At 41.2% G+C, this 18573-nt stretch overlaps 1 protein-coding gene across 1 annotated transcript; it reads right to left on the reverse strand.

The window, feature by feature from the left end:
• Positions 1–255: 255 nt before the first annotated feature.
• gpr149 (G protein-coupled receptor 149) lies at positions 256–8601 on the reverse strand. Its single transcript, XM_022769663.1, has 5 exons — positions 7633–8601; positions 5844–6024; positions 5209–5711; positions 1186–1329; positions 256–869 (listed from the first exon to the last, which is right to left on the reverse strand). The coding sequence occupies exons 1-5, from the start codon at positions 8599–8601 to the stop codon at positions 363–365; spliced, it is 2304 nt and encodes a 767-aa protein (XP_022625384.1). The 3' UTR covers positions 256–362.
• Positions 8602–18573: the final 9972 nt, after the last annotated feature.

The following is an 18573-nucleotide window of genomic DNA, read 5'->3' on the forward strand; positions in this document are numbered from 1 at the left end:
TACAGATGCTCTGCTGGAACACCATCTCTCTCTCTCCTCCCCTTCCTTTGGTTCTGTCTCTGTCACTCTTCCTTACCCCAATTTACAACTATCTGTCCGTTCACAGGCGAATCTATCTCTGTGTACTCTACAGACAGGAGACGCATGTGCTCTCACGATGCTATCTAAAGAGGAAGTACAAGAGTAGTCAAACTATTATAACAGTCTTAATCTAAGTCTCTATTTGGGTCACCTGTCAGTTCTGTGGTGATCAGAAAGAAGTAAATGTGGAATGATTAGGAAATTTGTCTTTCATCTTTGGTGGCAGAGATTCTCTTTCAACCTCCTCCTGAGAGCCACCTTCTTATCATCTTGCGTGTGTGTCACTCTTCACTCTCCCCGGCTTGCTTTCTGTAGGCCTCATTGAGCAGCTGTATCTCCTCGCGATATCCCGAGCTCTCCTGCGTCTGCCGTCGGCTGTTCTGGCGGTGAGCCTCCACAGTGTCAGGTATAGTGATATTGATGGTCTCCGTCTCGGGGTTGCCGCTGCTGGGGATGAGCAGGGAGTAGGAAGCCGTCTCACCCAGGTCGCAGGAGACGAAGCGGTTCTCCCTTCGCGAGTAGCGCAGCGATGGTGAGCGAGCGTGGGTGGAGGACTGACTGATGTTGGAGATGATGGAGACGCTGTCCAGGGCCTCCTCGTTGTCACAGATCTCCAGAACCTCGAGGTGGATCTTGACGTTGGTGTCCCCCACCACTGCTCCTATCCCCATCCCCATTCCTATCTCCATCTCTACGCTGCTGATGTTCACGTCTCTGGCCTGGCCTCCTGATGCTGGGTCGTCTGCATTGGGCTCGTGGCCAACTGATTTGGACCGATACACTTCCACCTTTAAAGCGGGGAGAGATTTATAATACAAGTCATTCATAACAGTGAGAGTGAACAGATAATTTTTTAAGCTAAAAATATTTGCTTAGGATTAGAGTGTACAATACACTGTCAATGTCTTATTTTGTCACGTACCAAATCATTCCACTGACTTGTTATAAGGCTTTTCATTTCTCTCAACTCTACAATCATTCCAATTATGACTTTCATTGATTTTTGCCGCTGTTAAAGGACGAGTTTGAAAGTTTGTTGCCGAAACTGAAAGAATTAAACTCAATTTTATTCAAAAAATGAAGGAGAGCTGTGTGGGCCTTTACCTTTTTGGCGTTGTTTGGGGAGATTCTGAGTCCATCACTGCTGACCTCATAGGTAGAGAGAGAGAGGGTCTTCCCTGTGGGTGCTTGCAGAGATACAGTGCCCTGAAAGGCGCACAAGGGGACTGACAGACCACCTGATGATCGCTGAACAGGAAAACCAAAGAAAAGATTCAGGTGTTATTACTTGTGAAGATCATTATACAGTATACTAGATTTGTGATTCATTCTGTTCATCATGCTACTGACAAGACGTACAAAGCGTCTGACGCTTTACATCAACTACAAGGTCCTTTTTCATCTCGTTCCCTTTGTTCAAACTAATTGAGCTTAGATTGCGTCAATGATGTCAAGGGCAGGGAGATGAATGTGTTGACCAACCATTTCTCTCCCAAGAGTTAATGAGGCTTACACGTAAGAGTCCTGTCAACAGCACTCTGCAGGTAAAATTAGATGTTAGTGTTCCGTGCATAAAGACGCGACCACAGAGCTTTTAGGTTTACAGCAAAAGGATGGGAGGCGTTCTCTAAAAGCCATTTAACTGTTATCAGAATTTTTTTTAATTCACTAATTTAATCTAAATAATATAATTTCAGTGTAAAATGCATCAATCAAATTTCCTCTGGGTTTCTTATCAGTTTGCCATCGTTTTTCAATTACATGGCTCATTTATACCACTCACATATTTAATCAGATTTCATGTTTTCCAGTCATATTTTCATATTGTTTTCATAGGGATTAATTCACCACACCATACATCAAAGTGAGCCTCTGTCAACATGACATGTTTGAGAAAATGCATTCTGCCGGCAGGGGAAAGGAGAAGCATCCTGCGGTGCGACGGTGGGGAGACTGTGGCAGGTCTCATTAAGTCCTCTAAATTATTTAGATTAGTTCGATGTAATGATCTAATTGTGACTATGACGCACAGTAGAAACAAAGAGGATGTCAATCTCTTGTCCGCCCTGACTCTGTCTGTTTTCCTGTCATTGTCTGTGCATCATTGTGAACTGAGAGAGATGAGAGGGAGAGAGAGAGAGACCGTGATTTTGAGCTGAAAACACATTGTCAAGTAAATCAAATAATGCTCAGAGCCCATCAATGTGGGAAGCATGCTGATGGACGTGTGTGTGTGTGTGTGTTCTGCTATATTCCCACAACATGCTTGTTTTTATTACATGTAATATTATGTTGTTGTAATTCCATAAATTATTTTGATATAAGCCTACATGACATGAATGCAAACACATTGCAGTGTTGCTTTTGCTGCAAGGCCCCAGACAGAACTATCTCAACAACGTCTGAATGGACGACAATGACATTTAGTGCAGACATTCATTGTCCCCAAAGGATGAATCCTACTGATTCTACTGCCTACTCATGTGGTGATCCCCCTTACTTTTCCTCTAGCACCACCATGAGGTTGACTTTTTTTTTTCTGTGAAATGTCTTGACAACTTTAAACAAATTGCCATAAAATTTGAAAAATGAATATCCATATGGCCCAGAGGGTTTAACCTAAGAACATTTGTCACACCCTGACTGTTTATCTAGCGCCACCAGCAGTTTGAAAGGTTCCCACTTATCTAGTGGAATACCTCCACTTTCAATGAGCAATAGTATTATATAGTAAAATATCTGATAATGGTGTGTATACATCCTGCAGTATATTGATTACAGTTGTGTTATTTCCCTGTCTGTTCAAAATCAATACTTTTCCCCTTCTCTCCCCCTTCATTGTAGCCTTATTGGTGGGAACAACATTAGTTTACAGTTTTGAATGTGTTCTCAGAAAGGTAAACGGCCCTCAGTTCCCTGCATCTGAATGCACACTAGACCTCCATTTACCCTCGGGGAAAGGACTTGTGAACGCGTCCCCGAACTCTGTGCTTGCTGACAGAGAGTCTAAAGTCACAGAGAGGGTAAAGATGTCTTTAAGCTCTAATTCCACCTCTCCCTGTGGATGCTGAAGGCCAGAAGGCCTGACAGTAAGGAGGGGAGACGCTGGGTAATGACTTCCAGCCTGTTAACGAGGAACAAAACACAGCCAAGAAACAATATAAATCAAAAACTATTAAGGCTTGGCTTTCATCTGTTGTTTGCCTTTGTGTGTGTATATAGTACAGTAATATTTGATTATGTGTGTTTGTGAGCTCATTTTGATCTTTATGTCTTTTGTGATGTTGTTTGGGGAGGGAGGGCTGCTAGATCTGTGCTGTTTAATTTAGTTAGTTGTTGTCTTTACTGTGTGTACACGTCTGTGTGCATGTGTTTTCATGTTTGTTTATATATGCAGTGTGTGTGTGCATATGCATACTGTAACTGTACATGTATGTACTGACACCAATCATTGAATAAGGCCTAAGAGAACATAATATACACAATTTGCTACTAAGAAACACACACACACACACACACACACACACACACACACACACACACACACACGCACACACACACAAACACAAACACACACTAAAACAAACACATACACACAAGCCAGCAGTGAGAGTCACAGACTTATACATGATGCAAAGTGAGTGGCAAAGCCAAGCTGTAGATGCATGCTCCATGGATTTTCCACCCTCTGGTGATTTCCAAACCAAAACATTTCAGACTTATAAGTAGAGCGGAGGCAGAGAGGAGGAGAGACAGAGATAGAGTGTGTGCACGTGTGCGTGCCCATGTTTCCACATCTATTCATGTCCCAGTTAGTTGTGTGAGTTTGCAACAATCTCATCGTGTTACTGTTCTAAAAGTCACAAAGGTAATGCTGTTCAGAATGAGGCTGATCTCTCGTCTGTGTCTGGTACCTGCAATGCCAGGAGACATCGATCATTAAGCTTTTAATGTTTTGCCCTTGTTTAACAATTAAAATTGGTCCAACAGAACACAGAGAGTATTAAGCTTCTGGTATTACAACAGCACCTGATGTCAACGACAAAGACAGATATGGATTAAAAATGGATTAGTGGCTACTGGTTCGTGTGCCTGTAGTAAACTGTCCTCACCTGCAGCGTTTAGATGTAGTGCTCTCTGACTTTGCATCTAGAGGATACAGCAACTACTGAGTGGCTAAGCAAATAATAAATTCATGAGCCAAACTTAGATCTTGGCAGACAGACAAATCTGCACTATACTGTATATATGCATAGATATATAGACCCTATACTAAAATAAGAATCAAAATGGATGCTGTTGAATTTTTCCATTCAGTTTTCATTCCAAATTTATACTAAATCGAAGTTATGCATTCACAATCACACAAAAGGGACCTGACCTTCAAGTGATGAATCTCATTAATTCCGATCTTGAACCTGTAAACACTGCCTTTAAAACCACATAAACACAAGACTAAATCAATGAATAGAGGTGAGCCTTGAGAGCTGGCCTGGTTTTAGAGTATCTGTGGAGCTGCAATGAATGAATATTTCGTTTTGAAAGACAGGCTGACATTTGTTACTAAAATGGTATGCTGCTGATAGTATCTTGATCAATTGCTCTATTAGTCAGAATCAATTGGGGCTTAGCACAGATAAAGATATGCAAGGAGAGGAGAGAGGTTAAGGGAGAGAGGGGATTTTAACCATTTTATCTAAATCACATGCGCAGCTCCCAGTCTGTCAGCTTGATTATAAAGAGGCATATTCACAGATGCGGAAAAAAAACCCCACAGAGACGCAGACCAACACACATAAAGTCAGACAAGCATTCAGACAGACAAAAACTGCACAAATACACACACACTATGTAAAAGACTGCATCCTAGTCCACTATGTGTCTCAGTATCTGTTTGCACTGCACTAAGAAACATTTAATTTCCTACTGAACAAAATGTAAACACATAAAGGGAGACTGAAAATCCAACCCTTTAATGGTCCTGAGACACTAATCACTCCTAAACAATCACCTCTAGAGCACATCACCATATGTTGCATGTTAACGCAGCTGTTGTTTTTCACTAGTTTAAGATAGTGAAAAAATCAATTAATGCCAGCCATAAACCACACAATGACATTGGTTTACCTGTCTGGGTGTTCTCTCTGATTTACTCCTGCACCACTCCCAGTCCGTCAGCTCAATTTTCCGACACTCCTCGTGCGAGAGCCTCCTCTCCGGCCCCTCGAACACCGACGACGTGTCTGTGAGGTTGTGATCCTGCTCACGGTGATGAGAAGGCAGCAAAGTGACACAGCGGAAGTCATCATCATCTCCGTGGTTCTCGTGGGGAAGCGGAGGACAGTCAGCCAGAGCCTCTCCTCCTCCGGCCACTGCTTCCAGCAGAAGGTCTGCGTGAGAGGAGCTGTCCACTGGGCATGTGGTGCTGAAATCAAAATCGGGCCCCAGGCCGGAGAGCCCGCCACTTTCTAATGCATCAAGGCGGGTATTGGGGAAGTCACAGTTAAAGAGGCTGTGATAGGCAGGCTTCTCAAGGGGTGGACTGTTTTGGGACATGGTGGCATGTGACAACTTGTACACGCCATAGCCTTGCTGGAAGGACAGGTTGAACTCAAATCTTCTTTTCATCACTGTAAAAATAAAAAAATAAAAGACATTGAGAATAATTTCTATGCTCTCTAACATATTGGGAAACTTATTCACTAAGTAGAAACACTCTTGATGGTGCATTGTTGCTAAATTTGTATTATGTCACGGTCTACCTGAAGGTTCCTGTGCTGGATCCCGTTTGCAGTTAATGAAGCAGCCACATGGCATGTGGATCCAGCGCTCAGACAGCATGAATAACGGAGTGACCGCAGGGGCAAGCAGAGTGAGAAAGAAGCTCAGAGTCTCCAGGGACGAGCTGCGCGCATTCAGTGCATGGCGCACTAAAACCAAAGTCTGTGAATGAAAGGGAAAGGGAAATTAATTTAGCGAAGAGTGATTCAATATGTGTGAGGAAACAGGGGGAGGGGGACACATGAATGAAAAGATATTACACAGATCCTTCACCCATACTGGGCTTTTTGGATTTTGATTTTCCTTTGTTTTGTATTCACATATGCCAGTGCCATTTGAGACGAAATGCAACATGATTAGAGATGCATTATTGTACTGTGTATGGGTTTACTAAATTGAAAATAAATGGATGAATTTGTATTGCTTGTCAGAAAATGAAAATGCTCATTTATAAATAGTGCCTTATGGCCCAGCAACAGGTGCAGCATAGTGCTGATACTGACCTCTACACTTTTCTAGAAAATGATTACACCTGTAACTGCAAACACAGACATAGATAGCTGAAGAAAAAACATCTTGGGCAAGGCATGTTTATTTAGATTGTTTGTTTCTTCAAAAAAATGTCAAAAAATATTCACATCCACAGAAAGAAATCTCAGTACAATTTTGACATTTTTTGCATTTATCATCTCGAGTGCTTTTACAAATTTTCTGGGTTGCAAGTTTGGAATGCCAATTATGTTTGTCTGTCATTGTGTGCTGGCTGCACAGCAGACAATGAAGAATTTTATCACCTAAAATTACCTTTTTTTGAGCAAGAACAAATGTAGTAACAGCAGCACTCAGTGTGTAGCAATCATGCAAAGTATTTCACAATGCAACCTAATGAAAGCTGCCCTTTAGGTGTTGACTAAAACCTGCCAGCTACTGTTTTCTAGGCCTTTAGAGAATGTTCTTTAAATGTGATGCTGGCTGTTATAAAAAAAATAGCTTGTTTTTTTCAAAAATTTGTGTTTAAAAAATTTACTGAGAACGCAAACCATGATGAGATATAATGATGGTTTCAAAACTTGTCAGTTCCCCAAAGTTGCCTAAGGGACATTTAGGGTTTCTTCACCTCCAAAAAAGGAACAATGGTTTGTTTTCTCTCTTTGTCACAGGGAAGGATTATAAGAAAATAACACGCCTTAAAGCCACCTTTCTGCTACTTTTGTCCATGTTATAAACTCTAACAGCTCATAGCCTATACACAAACAACAGGAATGGTGCTTCGATTTAGAGATGCATGAGTTTGCTAAAAAAGAAGAGTCAAACATTAGTTTCTTTTGGGTTAAATGTATACAGTTGTTTGACCCATACAGCTTCTGATGATCTTCTACATAAAGTACTTAAATCACCAAAATAAGAGAAACAACCTGAGTTAGGGGGAAACAGGGGGGTCAAAGTGATGTTATTTCATGATTCTATAACTTTTATTTTGAAAGAGGTGAGAGGTTTAGTATCATGAATTTTCATGATGACTAGTTTTATGAATTTTCTTGACAGCTGTCATCGCCCAAAAGGGCATTTCATTCAAAGTAAATGACATTTAACAATCTGGAAACAAGATGATTTGCATTTGAAATAAGTGCCAACATTAGTCAGCTGGGGTATGTCAAAAAAAAGAAACATTTCTAGCCTGTTAGGTACCTAAATGGTTTGAAATGTCAGGGCGTTTTCTAAAAGTTCTGATGCTTTTACTCTAACATTTGCGTTTGTCACGCTGCTTACCATCATTGGCATCCATAAAACCACTCGGACAAGTGCCAGGATCATAGAGAAGCGCTTTTGTGCAAACACCACTGGTGTGTCTCCGACAGTAGGTGTCCTCTGTCCGCTGACGGACACTGGGGACAGACCGCTGTCCTCTTTGTCCCTGAGCTCTGTCCCGCATGAACTTGGGCTCAGCTCGTTGTAGGCACCAAAACTTTTGGTCAGGCTGTCCCGGGAAAAGGACTGAATATCACAAAGGGGAGCTGACCCACTCAGCCCCCTCGCCATCTCCAAATACCTGGGGTACAATAAAGTCCTCTGGGGCTCTCTGGAGCACAGCAGCTGGTAGGTGAGGGGGATGAAGAAAAACAACAAGCCGCAGAAACACAGGGAATATAAAGAGAAAAGCAACAGGATGTAAAAACTGTCGCTCTCAGGGAAACACCCGAGAGAGGCCGGCGTAAAGCTGCCCCATCCGCACAACGGTAACACACTGACGGCCAGGCTGACCGCCCACACACCGGCAATAGCCCACATCACTCTTAAGGGCCGGCGGACTGACTGAAGCACTCCAAACCTCTTGGTGACATAAAAAGTATAGGCTGCTATAAGGCAAGCCTTCATATTGCTAGAAACACCCTGGAACACGTACAGAAGTCCAGATAAAGTGCACAGGCTGCCCGACCCTCCACCCCCATCTGTCTCCCACTGAAGGAGCATGAACAAGGAGAGGGGGACCACACTGAGCAGGTCGTCCACCGACATGGAAGCCACGATGAGACACAGGGAGGTTTTTCTCCTCATCCGTAGGAGAGAGAGCAGCGAATACACACCTCCGACAAAGGTAGCAGCGGCGATGGTTACGCACAAGCCGAAAAGCAGCAGGCGAATCTGCCTCTCCACCTCCGAGGGGTCTGCCTTCTCGTAGGTGGCAGTGGAAAGGTAGCTCTGGTTTGGCGCCGGGGAGGTAAGGTGCGTCGTGGACATTTTCCGTGAATTAACTTCTCTGTCTCTTTTGGCACTTTTAATTGGTCAAATCTGACTCATTTAGCCTGTAAAGTTCACCGCGCTGCAAAAGATGTGAGGATGGCACAGCATGCGCCGCATCTCTAAAAACAAATCAGACAAGAGGAGGTGATGAGAGAGACACAGCACAACATTCTCCTCCGATCCAACTGGGAACGCACGCGTAACCAAAGCTTCCCGGTTCCTTGGATGTGGAGCCTCCGGGTATACCGTGCTGGCAGGCACTTGTGTTCACCGTTCAAACCGCGCAACTAGAGCACCTCTAGTCTCCAGCTGCCGATGTACGCGCTGTCGTCATCACCGTTTCCTCTCACGGCAGTCATTTGGGGTTGGGCCAAATGCATACTGCTGCTACAGTGTCTGTGTGGAACTGATCCGAGTCTGCGTTTTCATCTGTAGATTGGCTCGAAGCTTTCCTCTGGGCTCCAAATACTAACATCCCCTCTTCCTTCTCCCGTCTTCTTCCCTCAACCCCTCTCTCTGAATGATGGGCATTTAACCACAACTAAATATTGAATAAATAATGAAGCTTTTATGTTTTTGTTTTTTTTTGTTTTGTTTTACTGCCATTGCAGATGTATGTTTGTGTGTAAGGGGCCCATCACTTTGTGGTTAATTCCATTTGGAAACCAAAATGCTCATCTAAACAGACAGCTTGTGTGTGTGCGAGCCAGTTCCAGCAGATTACCTTTCATTGTTCCATTTTCAAAACCTTCTCCACTTACTGCAGTCAGGAAACTAAATGCCAGGGCTAAAATAATAGGGGAAACATAAATTAGATAAGATTTGAGTGGTATCTCGTGACCATGTGGGCTGGAAGCTCCCTGAGCCAGATTGAGTAAGGCCAGTTTACTGTAAGTGCATGTATGTTTGTATTTAGTCCTTCATGTCATAACACTGAGTGGAGCAGGCCTCATGAGGCGGGAGGACAAAGGACACATTCAAGGCAGTGAAGTAAAAGAAAAGTTATCCTTGCTTGACTCATCGAAATGGACACTGTATTACATGGAATCATGTAAATTTTGTTTGTCACCAGAGAAGTGTGTTTTAAAAGATGATTTAATGAATGATTACAGTGTAATTACAACAGATAGTTTTATTAGATATAGGTTATAGAGCAACAGCACAGGGAGATGAAACCAATTAGAGAAAAACCCCAATTACAAAAGTATGTGACCCTGAGGCTGGACTGAGGCAGATCAGCTTGTGTGTGAAAGCACACAGTGTGTGTGTGTGTGTGTGTGTGTGTGTGTGTGTGTGTGTGTGTGTGTGTGTGTGTGTGTGTGTGTGTGTGTGTGTGTGTCCATGTCTTTATATGCGTGTAAATCCTATACCCTGGTGTGGAACTGGCCTTGGCTTTTCCTTCCCTGTGGTGTTCAAGGATTTTCAGGCTGAAGGACTCCTCCGTTTGTTTAGATGGTAAATGGGTGTTCATTTATCCTCATGCTGTACCACAGATAGAAATAATACTCCCTGTGCAGTACTCTGTATATCACTGGTGATAGATGTTTGGACTTGTGCCCTTTATGCAAATGTCCACATGGATCTGCATGATGACAGCCCATGCTCATTTATTTACACTCCATCATGTTCTCACTCACTGGATGATATCACTTCACCGCATCTGTGGAGGCTCAACTCTTTTTAGCCTTGCGCAGCATATATATCGATGTGAATGCAAACATAACTGTGAGTGCATCTGACTTCAGGTCTTGTAATTCAATTAGGGTTTGGGCTAAGTGACTTAGAGCCAGTCTAATGACTCGACTCTCTCTGGGGCCATGAGGACACAGAGAGGAACATAGGAGGACAAAACACAATTTACAATGGTGCATAAACACACAAACACACACAGACACACGCATACAGATATACCAGCTGAGCTCAGCGTAACACATCAAGGTGACCTACTTTGTGTGTGTTTGTGTGTGTGTGTGTGTTTGTGCGTTCTGAATGCAATAGTTTGTTCATGTGAAAAGGCACAAGGTGAGAGTGCAGCTCTGTATAGGTTTTCCATAGACAAGTGCACTGGTGAGGAAGAGAGTAAGTGTAATGAAACAGGATCTGTTAGAAAATATGAAATGCAACCATCCTGTCAAAACAAATCCCATCATCTTTTCATGGAGGAAAGACTGAAAATAAATTTTATATCAAGGTAGTTACAGATGGAAAATGAGAGACACAAAATCATTGAAAATATCTATGAGAGAATATATATGTGATATGTAATATATGTAGTTTTGAACGAGTTATTAAAATCATCTTATGTTCTGCAGTGTCAGTATAGATGTGCACTGTCAACACACAAAAATAAATATTAGTCATAAATAGCATACAGATTCATGCATACATGCATCATGAATACATAATGACTGAATACATAATAACTCTGAATAAGATCCAAGTATATTTCTCAATATATATTTCCCATAGTTTAAACAGTGATGCATATTTATTAGTACCTGTTAGAAAAATGCAAATGCAAACTGAAATTATTACAGAACATCTAAACTTTGATTTGTTACTATTTTGGCAAATTTGCTATGGCTGCCATAGTTAGCTAAAGCTGTGTGCTCAATGCAAAAATTGCTGTAGCATATTTTCCAGCTGCAATATTCCTGTTCTACTAAATAACATGAGATAAAAAAAAAAATATATATACTTCTCCATCTGCAGGCTGACATAGATCCAGATCTTCCTGTCTGTTGCTACAAATGGACTATTTTGGACAAACAGAGCTTACCATGTGCAAACAGAAGTTTCATTTAATTTTGCATTGTTGAGTCCCTTGTAGAGAGGTACATTCAGTCTGTGAAATATTGTTCTTGTGTTAACACACAAAAGGTGTTTGCTAAAAAACAGATATTTTCATTACAATGTCTACTTCCATTGCTGTGTCTACCTCAATAAACATTTAATAGAGTCTCATGAAGTCAAACAAAATTACATTAAAACTAATGAAGTGAGAGTTTGATTTGAGAATTACAGCCATCTTACGACATCTAATAAATCATTCATCCGTAATATTGGCTTCGAAATGAAAATGAAACCATGGGAATGCTAAGGAGAGAAATCTCGCTGTGTCTCTGCTGCACTTCATCTGGACCATGAAATGGAAGCAGCTAATCAATGATAGATGACTGTAATATGTTGTATAAATACCCTTCAAGTTCATTAATAATGGACTGTGTTGCACATGCTCATATATCTGCATGCATGTTTGCACAAATCCCATAGCTCACATTACCCTGTTGCTTACTGGCCTCTGGTGGTGCATCCTAAATCCAGCACGGCAAATTTTATAACTGTAAATTCTAGACCTGCTGGAGTGACTCTCCCATCAAACACGAATCCACCCACTTCTGCAGCACGTGCACACGCACACAGGATCTAAGTGAATCATTATCCCACGTCACATCAAATATTAATGAAGCAACAATTGACCCAGAGACGGTAACAGAATGGAAGATTCTATTTGCGTAAAAGACAGATTTAAAACTGAATGAGGAAAGGAGGGTGGAGTCCTAATGACTTAACCTTTAACTCTCTGCTCAGCTGGTCCAGCATTTAAAATAAAGGCAGTGCATGTTAGGGTTGTTTAAGTGCTGTTTATAGTTTAGAATTAGATTGACTTTGAACACCAAAATATGCTGGCTGTAGTAGAAAAAAACTGCATGGTGCTAACAAATGTAAGACCATTACAAGTGAACACACATATACACATAGACATCAAGCCTGCATGAATCAATTTTTTAATATTCCTCTAACACTGACTCAAATTACTCTTTACAACTGAGTCTCATCAGTCCTCTGCTCTTGTCAAAAGCATAGATAAATCTGCTTTTGATTTATCTATGGTGTAAATACTGGTACACCAGTATTTGGTGTACCATCCCTACACCAAATACTGACTGGATCAGAGCTGGGAGTCCAGCCAAATGTAGCTAGAGCAAGGCTTGGTGGAGACCAAAACAGAGCTACTGGCAGATTACTGAAAAGACCCAAACCATGTCCAAGCAGAGAGCCAGAGTTTGCATTAGCACAACTACTAACACTGTCAGTCACTGCCAGATGTGAGCTAACAAACAGCATAAACAAACAAAAGACGCTAACTGCGCTAACCGTTCTGACATGCCAGCTACTTGTGCACAACACACTTCTCATCTGAGTCTGGGTCTAACTGAGGCTCAAACATGTAGCTGAGTCTCTCTGATGTTTCCTCCTCTAACCATCCTGATACACACTGCTCCTTCACCAGTCACCGAAACTTTGTCAGTAAAGAGAGCGAGAGTTTGCATTAGCAAAACAAACAACATAAACAAATGACTACGCTTACCGTTCTGATACGTCTTCTAGTCGCCGATTTTTTTGCACGACAAAGTGCTGGGTATGTTGAGGCTAGAACATGTGACTGAGTCTCTCTGATGTTTCCTCTGCTAATCATATTAATAGGCACTGCTGCTTCACCTGGCAGCCTAGAGCAAGCAGCGGCGGTGGGCGGGGCATAAGGCCTGATCTAAAATTTTAATTGAGGAAGTAAGTCTGTATGTGCCCCAGCTTTTTTTGTTTTTTACTTTTTAAGTGGGAAAACAAAATAAATAAATAAATAAATAAATTGTATTACTATAGTATAGTATAGTATTTTTTTTTTTACATATTTCAAAACATTTCTGCAGAGGAATTTTAAATTCATAGGTGAACTTATTGAGTTTATGTACAAGCTAAAATAACTTAACTCCATGTGTGCATATGATGACTGTTTTGATGTTTTTTGACCCCTGCTAGCCAAACACTAACTCACTTTAAGTTGCATGAGTTAAGACTGCATATTGTATTGTATATTTGGTCTGCTGAGTCAGCATTAGGCTATGCAGCATGCAGCAGCTGGGGAAACATAAAGAAGAGACTTCAATTATTCATAGGCAAAGGTTATATGGTATCTAAAAGAAAAGAAAAATCCTATTTACAGCACATTTTTGCAGTGTCTCTGTATCTTTATTTCTTAGACTTGCAGTACACTTTTAAATATTATGTGTATGCAGTATAACAGTTCTTTCACTGTACAGACAGGTCAAGATTGATAAGTCAATACAAAAATTAATTGTGTATTTTGAATTTGACCTTGATCTTGAGCTAGTGTTATGAATTCATTCAAGTTAAAAAAAAGAAGCTTTTTGCCTTTATATGGTGGAGACAGTAGAGGTAAAGGCAGAAAATGCAAGGGGAGAGAGGTGTTGACATGCAACTAAATCTTGCACAAGTGAATAAAAATTTTAAAAAATGTCTAAAATTCAGACATATCATAATGTATAATTTCACAAATTTACATACAGATTCAGAATGCATAATTCAAATTCAAAGCATAAAATTCTAATTCGCTTGGCAACTCTTACACCATGTATCTGGGCCTGAATACTTATATGCACAGGTGTGTGTATTTGTGTGTGTGTCAAGAAATAGTGTGTATGCACCCGTAGACTCAGTCTCTTGTGATATCTGTGAAATTGTGTGTTTGACTGTGTGAGTGTGCACACACAAGTGTGCACATAAAGGGCAGTCATCTATAATACAAGAGGCAGTGTGTCAGAAGGCCAGACCTTTGAGCATATCCATTACTCACTGATGGATTTACGACATAAAAATAAAAACAGCTGGAGCAGAAAAAGTGTTGAGGAAGAATTTGTTTCTTTTTGTTTGTTTATGTGTGTTTATGTGCCAAGGTGACTGTCAGAAAGTCTTGTCGGACCACATGTAATTCACAACTGATGTTGCCATGGAAACACTGACAGGCGTTTATGGTCATACACAGACACCTTTTTGCCTTCCTCTCTCTCTCTCTCTCTCTCTCTCTCACACACACACACACACAGACACACACACACACACACACACACACACACACACACAATAATGTTGAGTTTGCATTAACACTATTTGACTTTGAACATTTATTTTATATTTTTCCAAAAGAGTTGCAAAAGTGACTAATGGTGTTCTCTGAGTGTTAAGAGAAGGAGACAGCCAAACTGCATTTCATTTCCCCGCTGGTAAAAATGATTTTTAGCTTTAATGAGTGGAGAAATACCAAACATTAACAGCACCCACGGAAACAACCATTCACTGCCTACCCACAACAAGTGTAACTGAGGTGAAGTTATAACAGGTAAGTCTGTTCAAGTAGGAACAACAACCCTTGAAGTTTCTCAAAGTCTTTCAGAGATTTATTTTAGAGCCGTGTTAGGCTGATTTGCATTTGCAAAAGCCTTTGCATCATCACTGAGCTGGAATAAGCGTCATGGAGCTGATAGAAATGAAACTGGTAAAAATGCAGAAGACATCAACGTGTCACTAGCGAGCTGTGGACAAAAGGCAAAAGGCAAAAACCTGATTAAATGAATGGAGAAACAAAACAAATATAAATGCCTCCAAAAAGGGCAAAAAGAGTCACTGGATGTTTTGTAGTATGAAAATGATAAAGATGAATGTTGAAGATCTCTGTCCAGGTAACTACCTTTGGGTAGTTTTGTGTTAGAGAGCACTCTCCACCACCATCATCAAAACACCAAATGAGGGCATACTTTTTGGAAGAATCATGGCCATCACTTCAGCAGATTCCCTTGGAGAATCTATGACAAGGAGCGCTGAAGCTGCTCTGGAGGCTGGTGGCCCAACACCTCACCAGGACACTGACTTTTGGCTTTTCATCTATGGGAAGCTTTTCCCAAATCCTCCTTTGGACAAATCAGATGGATCAATATGCGAAACTTCTTACCCACAGAACCCAAAATGCTGAAGCTGTTTTAAGAGAGGGATCAGTCATGAATGATTTTCTGGTGCATGTTTATTACATCATTGTTTGTGTTTTCACTGTTTTTTTTAGTTTTAGTTTTGCATATTTGTATACAGGAGAATCTAGGGACGGCATTGAAGGCTAGTTTAGGCTGTAAATGCTGTGGTTCATAGTATTGGTCCATACTTACAACATGTCCCAATAGAAATAAACATTAGATAAATAAATAAACAATCTGTATATCACAAAAATGTTATTTAGTGTGTAGATTGGCTGTGTTAGCCAATATTGCACATGGATATGATGCATATCAGTGTACAAATGTGTGAAATATGATACTAGGGTAACATTTTAGCAGTGGAGCACAAAATGGTCAGCACTGTCAAATGAATAAAGTAATGAGACACAATGGGGCACAAAAATATGAAATACAGAACGTAATGAGGAAATAACGATTTCTCTCTAAAATATGCATCCGATTTAAATGTAGTCATTATTCAAGGACTATATAAGTAGTTATTAATTATTATTTATTTAAAAATTTGTTCCTTCTCCCTTCCTAGGAAACTTAAGGCGGTGGTTCCCAACCTCAAGGTCTGGATTTTCAATCTGAGAGGTTCTGTGGTTATTTACAGGGTGTGAAAGCAGAAAACACATTTCTACTTTTGTGCTTCTTTAAAGGATAAGTTCACATTTTTCAAACATTTGTCTGTATTAAAACAATAGTCAGATGCCCATATGCACATAATATGCACAGTTTTTGCTTGCTGTAATCATTCCTCTTGCTCATACTAACCTGGAAGAGATCCCTTCCTAATATACTTCAGATGTATATGCTGGGGGACAAAAATCCTCAGCCCTTGTTTTGTGTAAGAACAGATTACAAAGAAAGAGTTAATCTGATGAAATAGGGTCATTCCCTCTGTGTTTCCTGGACAGTGTGTCTTTACTGTCACTGCAGTGGAGGGGCAGTAACATGCAGAATTAGTTTTGTACTACTGAAACTCTGGAGGATACTCAGTCAGACTGCCGACGCCTCATGTTAACTTCAGATACATTTTGTAACACAGAATGAGGACTGCCAGACTGTAAGGAAGCCATCACTTAATGGCCAGTATGAGCAGGGGAAATGATTGCAGCAAGCAGGTCACGCAGTGTTTCTGATTTGTCCACCAGATGGGCCTGTTGCACTGTGGGAAAGCTGCCCTGCGTGATGAACCCACTGTGGCCAGAGTCAAACACCCCATTATGGATCTCTCAGGAGGAAGCAGGTGTGCAAAATATCACCTAAAGTCAGCATAAGCTGAACATATCCAGAGCAACACAACAGTATATTTGTCTTGTCCACCATGTTTTCCTGCAGGTTTGTAACCCTTCAGGTATTACGTATGGTGTCGCTCTCCAAGTCCTGGCCGCAGAGGATCCCGCATGGCTTGAGGTGGGTCGCTGTTACAGTCCTACAGAGACAGAACTCATCAAGGCATCTGACTGTGAAGAAATGTGACAAATTAGTTCTCTGTTTTTTTTTTTTTTTGACTATCTCGCTCCCTGATCTCCAAACCTCCATCCCAACAACCTGCTTCACACTAATCAGCATAATGAATTCCTCCAGCATGTCTGCCTTGATGGAATCAATTACTTGTAGCAGAAGAAGCAGAAAACAACTAGCCCAGAGTAATTTACCTGGATGGTTACAGAGACAACATAGGGGCAACATTTATCTGAGTATTTATGCAGAGAAACTGATGATGAAAATCTACCATTTGTTTTCTTCGTTATTAGAGTGAAAGGCAGCATTAAGTGATAGACGAGAGAGGAGATAAAAGGAGAGCATAATAAGTAGGTGATGTGACAAAACCATCTGTTTTTCTGTGTGTGTGTGTGTGTGTGTGTGTGTGTGTGTGTGTGTGTGTGTGTGTGTGTGTGTGTGTGTGTGTGCAAGCACTGAGTCTTGTTTCCTTTCCCCGCCCATGTGCATGATGTGTGTATATTTCTACATTAATGAGCAGACTGGAGGTTTTCATTAAGGGCCCATTAGTACTTCTCTTTCCCTCAGGGGCCCATCTCACTATTGCATTCTCATTCATTCCTCTGATGCAATAACCATAGCCAAGCAGACAGAGAGTGGCAGCAGACATGGCTCACTGTCACAAGAATTCAGTAAACTGCGATATATCTGGAACCACTCTTAGAGCAGAGTGGCTCTTTTGAACTCGACCATCAAATGGGGTTTTCAGAAAAAGACATCAGCTCAAAATGAGGCAGAAAAGCAAAGTGGTGAGACATAAATTATGAAATATGATTGCTCATTAAATAAACATTTGTGCATTAGGCATTTTAATTTCAGAGCTAAATGTCTGAATTATCCAAAAACATACAGATCAAACAAAACAGATCATATGGGACTGAGCTGTGGTCGAAAGCTTTTCTTGACTGACAGCCGTGCACTTGCTCGGCTATCATCCACACTCTGCTGACAGGCCTGGCTGGGCAAACTTTTAAAAACCTCTCAACCAAGCATGCTATCAAACTAGAGCGCTCTTCAAAACACTGTGGAAGCGCAGCAACTCCCCGACAAGTCAACTGGCAGCCGATTTTATCTTGGGAAGTATGTTTTCAATCTTGGTCTTTCCAATCCAGTGTGCATCTCAGCCAGAGATGAGCAGTTTGAAATACTTGGCTGGCGTAAAAAAAAAAAATCTTTCTTTTGAACATCACTAAAAATAACAAGTCTGTTTCACCACAGGGGTTTACAGCTAAGAGTCGATGTTGCTGTGCTTTCATTACAGAACATTAGAGGGCAGTGGCTTTACATAAAGCACCAAAGTGGCTTCCAGATCCACCAGAGCCCTTTGAAATACATCGCAGAGGTAGACAACACTCAGTAGTTAGTATTAAGAAGTCTCTCTGTGTAGCCTGCTGTGTGTCTCACCTGCATGCTGCGTTCACCTTATTTGCTGTATGATTTCCACTACCCCCATATGCTCACTTACTGCAGAAACTTTGAGGAAGATGGGAAATTCAGACAGTTGCTGTCCTCCAGTGCGTTGAGAGTGACAGAGAAAAGAAAAGATGTAGGCTACAGTCTATCCATGTTTGTGCTGACTGTTCAAAGTCAAGTGGAGTAAAACACTTCCTGTCAG

This window comes from Seriola dumerili, unplaced genomic scaffold, assembly GCF_002260705.1.
Source record: "Seriola dumerili isolate Sdu_G_001 unplaced genomic scaffold, Sdu_1.0 BDQW01004273.1, whole genome shotgun sequence".
NCBI classification, from domain to species: domain Eukaryota; kingdom Metazoa; phylum Chordata; class Actinopteri; order Carangiformes; family Carangidae; genus Seriola; species Seriola dumerili.